This window comes from Melanerpes formicivorus, unplaced genomic scaffold (genome assembly GCF_026170545.1).
Source record: "Melanerpes formicivorus ecotype bairdi unplaced genomic scaffold, bMelFor1.0.p_v2 SCAF_141, whole genome shotgun sequence".
In the NCBI taxonomy this organism is placed as follows: Eukaryota; Metazoa; Chordata; class Aves; order Piciformes; family Picidae; genus Melanerpes; species Melanerpes formicivorus.
The window spans coordinates 854198-860589 of NW_027142493.1; the positions used below are offsets into that span (position 1 = coordinate 854198).

The following is a 6392-nucleotide window of genomic DNA, read 5'->3' on the forward strand; positions in this document are numbered from 1 at the left end:
AGGGCTTGTGTTCCAAACCCCTCACCAACTTTGTTGCTCTTCTCTGGACTCGTTCCAGCAAGTCAACATCCTTCCTAAACTGAGGGGCCCAGAACTGGACACAGCACTCAAGGTGTGGCCTAACCAGTGCAGTATACAGGGGCAGAATGACCTCCCTGCTCCTGCTGGCCACACTCTTCCTGATGCAGGCCAGGATGCCATTGGCCCTCTTGGCTGCCTGGGCACACTGCAGGCTCATGTTAAGCCTCCTGGGATGTCGATGGAAACACACAGCCACCTCCTCTCAGGGTAAAATAGTTTATTGTGGCTGACAACCTGTGGTCAGCTCAAATCAAAATGACATCAGTGCCAACAAATAAAAAATAGACATCAGTTCCCAGTGGTGAAAGAGCAGGAGATGTCCAGGCAGAAGCCCACGCACATCTGGTTGTGTTGTCACGAGTGGCTGGGAGAGACAAAGCAAAATCCAGAGTTAGTTCTACGGCAGCAGACCCAGCCCAGGAGATGTCCATGCACAGCCATCGGCCATGACAGGACACTGTCAAGCTGTGGAGACATGAAAGCCCTCCAGAGGAAACAAAGGGTGAAAGGGACACACAGAGAGGAAGAAAGACCATTTTCCATGACTGTCCACTGGCTTGCTAAAGCCCAGGAAAGAAAGTCCAGAGGCTCCAAACAAACCAACCCAGGCACACCCCCAAATGGCATCTGCTGACCCTTAGACCCTACACCTTTTCTACCTCACAGGAACTGCCTTGGCCTCATCAGGAGAAGCAGGCAGCTTCTTTGCTCCCACTCCACCTGGCCACAAATGACACGGCAAAGACTCCCACTCTCTCACTAACACAGGCAAAAGCCAACCAGACTTCTGAACCCACCTGAAGACTGAGGAATCACACTGGAAGATGCTCCAAGGAATTTCCCCTCGCTCCCCAGCAAGCCCCAGGCAGGCTGTGAGAGTAGGGTTCTCCTCCAGACGCCGCTGCCAGTGCCATGCCAGCCTCTTGTGGCTCCTGTGAAAAAGGCAGGAGCATCAACAACAGCTGCTGCTCACACAGGCACAAAGCCACTTGTTGCTGCAGCACTGCTGCCTTCTTCATGCCATCAGCTTCCTCTTCCTCTTGCTTCTTTTGCTGAGCTTCCAGCTCCTTTGCCTCCTTGGTCCTCTTCAGTGCTCTTTTTGCCTTCCCCAAAGCCTCTGTCTTTTCCAGGAGGGCTTTGTGCAGTTGGCTCCCCCGACTTTCCTGCCTGCTCACATTTAGGCTTGCATTCTGGGGGAGTTGAAGCAGGGCCGTGCTGACTGCATGCCAGTCAGTGATGCCCTCACTCAACTTCCCTCCAATCTGAGGCAACTGCTCTGCATGTCTCTGCAACTTGGCAGCCAGGTCAGACATCCAAAGCGGGGCAGGCTGGAGGTGGAACTCTGTGGCCCACTCCTCTACAGTAAACCATTCAAAAGCCTGGAGCTCATTCAAAAGCCTGACAGCTCTTAGAGCAAATGGCTGATGAGACACAGGCAAGCAAAAGAGGACTTTCCTTCCCCCAAAGGTCTCTGCCGGGCAACTCGGCACCAGCCGAGCGCAGGCACCCAGAGAGGAAAAACCTTGCGAGGCAACAGCCAAGCCCAGAGACGTCTGGGAGTGCCTGGGGTGCAATATGGCATCATGGCCACGGCCGCTGGACAGTGGTGGAGCAGAAGTGAGGCCCTGAGCATCAACCAAGTCCAACCCAGAACCCTACTCCTACAAAGTTCACCCCCTCAAACCACAGCCCCCAAGCACCACATCCAAAACCCGCTGGCAACCGCGACGGGCATCCACAGGAGACCCTGATGGGTACGACCGCAGTGGGCACCCACAGGAGCTGTGCCTCCAGCTGGGGACTCACCAGCCAGCATTTTGTGCACGGGAGGGGTGATGTCAGCTTCGGCCAACTGCTCGTAGCTGGTGGCGTGGTAGAGCCGGACCTGGGCACTGCTCTGCAGTGCCACCCAGACGCCGCTGCCCGCGCTCACCATGCAGGTGACGCCGCGCCCGCTGTCCTGGCCCACCTGGAGCGTGTGCTGGGGGTGACAAGAGGCACAGCCATGCCAGTGAGGCTGCTGGGGGGGTTTCAGGCTGTGCCTTTAAAATTTCCCCACAGATCTTGAACAGAAAGCAGTCAAACGTCAACAAATCACTGCTGGGTGGAAAACGGGAAAATAAAGATCAGCTTTTTCATTTGCTTCCAACTGAGCTGGTCTGGCAAATTTAGTGTTGGGGGTGGGGGGGGAACTTTCAACCCACCACAATGCCAACAAACACAGGATCACAGGCTCCCAGGAGGCCAGGGGTTGGAAGGGACCTCTGGAGATCGTCGAGTCCAGCCCCGCTGCCAGAGCAGCACCATAGAATCCAGCACAGGTCACACAGGAACACATCCAGATGGGGCTTGGAAGACTCCAGAGAAGGAGACTCCACAGCCTCTCTGGGCAGCCTGTGCCAGGGCTGTGTGACCCTCACAGTTAAGGAGGTTCTGCCTCATGTTGAGGTGGAACCTCCTGTGCTGCAGTTTACACCCATTGCCCCTCTCTATCCCAGGGTGCAGCTGAGCAGAGCCTGTCCCCTCCCTCTTGACCCCCAGCCCTCAGGTATTGAAAACCATTTATCAAATCCCCTCTCAGTCTTCTCTTCTACAGACTAATGGTCACCACCACCCCTCCAGACCTCCCACTGCTGCCCACTGTACCTCTTGTGCCAAGGTGGTGTGCTGAGGACGATGACTTGGCTGTGGCAGCCGCACCACAGCTTCCCGGCCACTGCCACCATCTTGGTGATGAGGATCCCTGGGGAGCCCAGGGACAGGCATTTGGAGTTTTGGGGGTCCCAGAAGCAGCCTGTGAGGGTGGTGGGAGTGGGCTTGGTAGTCAAAAGTCTGCCAAAGAAATCTCCATCTTCACCAAGCCATTAGGACCATCCCATGTTGTGGGGGGCGGAGATGTCCACCTCCAGGTCCTCAGCAAAAGGGGACATGAGCTGAAGACACCAGGGGATGCAAGCTGGTAGGCAGGGACCAGAAGGAGGAGGCACACCTCCACCTGACTCCAGTTTTGGGTCTCCAGAACCCTTCAAGGGATGTCATAGAATCATAGAATTGTCAGGGTTGGAAGGGACCTCAAGGATCAGCCAGTTCCATCCCCCCTGCCATGGCCAGGGACACCTCACACTAGAGCAGGCTGCTCACAGCCATCTCCAGCCTGGCCTTAAAAACCTCCAGGCACCTCCCTGGGCAACCTGTGCCAGGCTCTCACCACCCTCCTGGGGAAGAACTTCTTCCTAACATCCAATCTGAATCTACCCACTTCTAGTTTTGCTTCATCCCCTCCTGTCCTACCACTTCCTGACACCCTCAAAAGTCCCTCCCCAGCTTTCCTTCAGATACTGGAAGGCCACAAGAAGGTCTCCTCGGAGCCTTCTCTTCTCCAGACTGCACAGCCCCAACTCCCTCAGGCTGTCCTCTTAGAAGAGGAGCTCCAGCCCTCTGCTCCTCCTTGTGGATCTTCTCTGGACACCCTCCAGCACCTCCAGATCCTTCCTGGAATAGAGGCTCTGGAACTGGACACAGTGCTCCAGGTGTGGTCTCACCAGACTGGACTAGAGGGGGAGCATCACCTCCCTCAACCTGCTGCCCCTTCCCTGCCCCAGCCCTGGAGGTGTTCAAGGCCAGGTTGGATGAGGCCTCGAGCAACCTGGGCTGGTGGGAGGTGTCCCTGCCCATGGCAGGGGCTTGGATCTAGATGACCTTTAAGGTCTCTTCCAACCCAATAGGATTGTATGATTCTATGATACTATGCAAGCAGGGAAGCCACCAGCACCTCAGGCATCCCTCAACAAGGGGCTGCCCATGCCACCCACCCAACAACTATCCCTTTGGGGCTGCCTTTAACCCCACCAGTACCTTTGGATGTCTCCAGACCAGCCTCACCTGCCTCCCATTGGTACACAACAGGCTCCCCATTGGCCAAGGAGACAATAACTTGGTTATCCAGGTACCTGCAGGGAGAAGAACTCGTTGGCAACCAGATGAAGAGTCCCAGGATCACAGGACCACAGGATGCTAGGGGTTGGGAGGGGCCTCTGGAGATCAGCGAGTCCAGCCCCCCTGCCAGAGCAGCACCATAGAATCCAGCACAGGTTGCACAGGAACACATCCAGATGGGGCTTGGAAGTCTCCAGAGGAGGAGACTCCACAACCTCTCCGGGCAGCCTGCTCCAGGGCTCTGTCACCCTCACAATCAAGAAGTTCCTCCTCGGCCTGAGGTGCAGCCTCCTGTGCTGTAGTTTACATCCCTTGCCCCTTGCCCTATCAGCAGGGTGAAAGTCCTGCTTGCCCCCCCACCCCCCACCCCGAAGCACCCTGCTAGGCACATCCTAGAGCCAAAAGAGCTTCTTGCTCATCACTTACAAGATGCACATGACAGCAGCAGCGTGTTGCATCTTCACGCTGCTCTCCCCGGTACGGATGTTGTCCGAGGACTGCTACACGTGGATGCTGCAGGAGAAGAGCAAAGCTGGAGGCTCACCTGGGATGGGGGTGGGGAGGGGCTCTACCCCATATTAAGTGTCATAGAATGGTCTGGGATGGAAGGGACCTCCAAAGGTCATGCAGTTCAACCCCCTCTGCAGTTAGCAGGGACATCCTCAAGTAGCTCAGGTCGCCCAGGGCCCTGTCCAGCCTCACCTTGAATATCTCCAGGGATGGGACCTCAACCATCTCCCAGGGCAACCTGTTCCAGTGTTCCACCACCCTCATGGCGCAGAACTTGTTCCTAACATCCAATCTAAATCTGCTCTGCTCCAGTTTGAAGCCATTGCCTCTTCTCCTGTCACTGCAGGCCTTTGCAGTCTCGCTCCACCCTTCTTGTAGCCGCCTTCAGATACTGTAAGGTCACTCTTAGGTCTCCCCACAGCCTCTCTCCCATTCACAGAATCACAGAATTGTCAGGGTTGGAAGGGACCTCAAGGATCAGCCAGTTCCATCCCCCCTGCCTTGGGCAGGGACACCTCACACCAGAGCAGGCTGCTCACAGCCACATCCAGCCTGGCCTTAAAAACCTCCAGGCATGAGGCTTCCACCACCTCCCTGGGCAACGTGTTCCACTCTCTCACCACCCTCATGGGGAAGAACTTCTTCCTAATGTCTAATCTAAATCTCCCCTCCTCTAGCTTGGATCCAGCCTCCCAGTCCTATCACTCCCTGACACCCTAAAAAGTCCCTCCCCAGGTGTCTTGGAGCCCCTTGGACTCAGCCCCAACAGCCCCAACTCTCTCAGCCTGTCCTCACAGGATACACACCAGCCATCCTCACAGCCCAACCACATGGAGCTCTCATGGCCTTCAGGGTCCAGGCTGAGGAGGTCCTCCAGGCTGCCCCAGGTGAAGGAGCCGCGGCTCGAGCGGCGCAGGGCTCGCCCCTCCGCAGGGCTCTCGCCGCGCCGGCTCTGCCCAGAGCGGCCAGTGATGGGCATGAAGCCAGCTTCTGGCTCTTCCTCTGAGCTCGTGGTCTCCACAGAGGCCTCCGTGCAGCTGGGGAGCTCTTCATCTGTGCAGGAGGAGGAAGGAGGAAGGAATGGGGGACAGAATCACAGAACCATCTGGCTTGGAAAAGACCCTCAGAGAGCAAAGAGGTCTCCCCTCAGCCTCCTCTTCTCCAAACTAACCACCCCCAGCTCCTTCAGTTGCTCTTCATCAGATTTATTCTCCAGGCCCTTCCCCAGCCTCCTTACCCTCCTCTGCACTGGCTCCTGCACCTCCACATTTCTCCTCTATTGAGGTGTCAAGGTGGCTCAAGGCCTCAGCCAACCTGGCCTTGACCACCTACTGGGAGGGATTTCCAGGTCCTGTAGGATGCTTGAACCCAACACCAGCACCAAGTGCCTGCATCCCGCTCCTCATCTTCATGGTGGGGATGGCCTTGAGGAACTCTGGGTCCAGGCAGTTTTTGCTGGAAGCTGGGAAAAAAACAACTTTGGAGAATGAGGAAATGAGATGGATGGAGGCCTGCCTAGCCTGGCTTGTGATGCTGAGCCCACTGCCACATCCACTCCCCCGGCCCCTGCTCTTACCCAGCTTCTTCTTGGCATCCGCAAAGGCTTCTCCGAGCTGAGCAGGGCATTGGGCTTGGGGAACTCGAAGGGGAAGGAGTGGGTGCCAACAGCTTAGGTAGAGCTGAGATGCACCTGGTTGGGGGAAGGCCATGCTGAAGGACAGGGATTGCATCTTGTGCTGCTATCCTGGTGCTGGTTACCTGCGAGAAGACACCAATGCCCACCTGGCTATAATCTCCCTTCGGGTAGCTCTGAACAGCAATAAGGGGCTCCTCTGAGCCTCCTCTTCTCCAGGCTAATCAACCCC

General features: G+C 56.6%; 1 protein-coding gene across 5 annotated transcripts; it reads right to left on the reverse strand.

The window, feature by feature from the left end:
* Positions 1 to 283: 283 nt before the first annotated feature.
* Positions 284 to 5984, reverse strand: LOC137456855 (rho guanine nucleotide exchange factor 17-like). Of its 5 annotated transcripts, XR_010991136.1 has the most exons (9): positions 5765 to 5984; positions 5334 to 5580; positions 4444 to 4530; positions 3937 to 4031; positions 2728 to 2875; positions 2286 to 2370; positions 1888 to 2181; positions 879 to 1013; positions 284 to 445 (listed from the first exon to the last, which is right to left on the reverse strand). XR_010991136.1 is itself a non-coding variant. In XM_068168526.1 (8 exons), exons 4-8 carry the CDS (start codon positions 3972 to 3974, stop codon positions 327 to 329), a joined length of 588 nt encoding a protein of 195 aa, XP_068024627.1. In that variant the 5' UTR covers positions 3975 to 4031; positions 4444 to 4530; positions 5334 to 5580; positions 5765 to 5984; the 3' UTR covers positions 284 to 326. The 5 variants fall into 5 exon arrangements, 2 of the variants coding, with proteins under 2 accessions (XP_068024627.1, XP_068024628.1); XR_010991135.1 differs by lacking the exon at positions 2286 to 2370 and having other exon boundaries at positions 1888 to 2178; XR_010991134.1 differs by lacking the exon at positions 2286 to 2370.
* Between the last annotated feature and the right edge of the window lie 408 nt (positions 5985 to 6392).

Coding starts and splice junctions, on each gene's coding strand:
- LOC137456855 (XM_068168526.1), bottom strand. Junction 2,063..2,727: donor ACACCACCTTGGCACAAGAG/GTACAGTGGGCA, acceptor TGTCACCCCCAG/CACACGCTCCAGGTGGGCCA. Junction 1,014..1,887: donor CGTGCACAAAATGCTGGCTG/GTGAGTCCCCAG, acceptor CCTTTTTCACAG/GAGCCACAAGAGGCTGGCAT.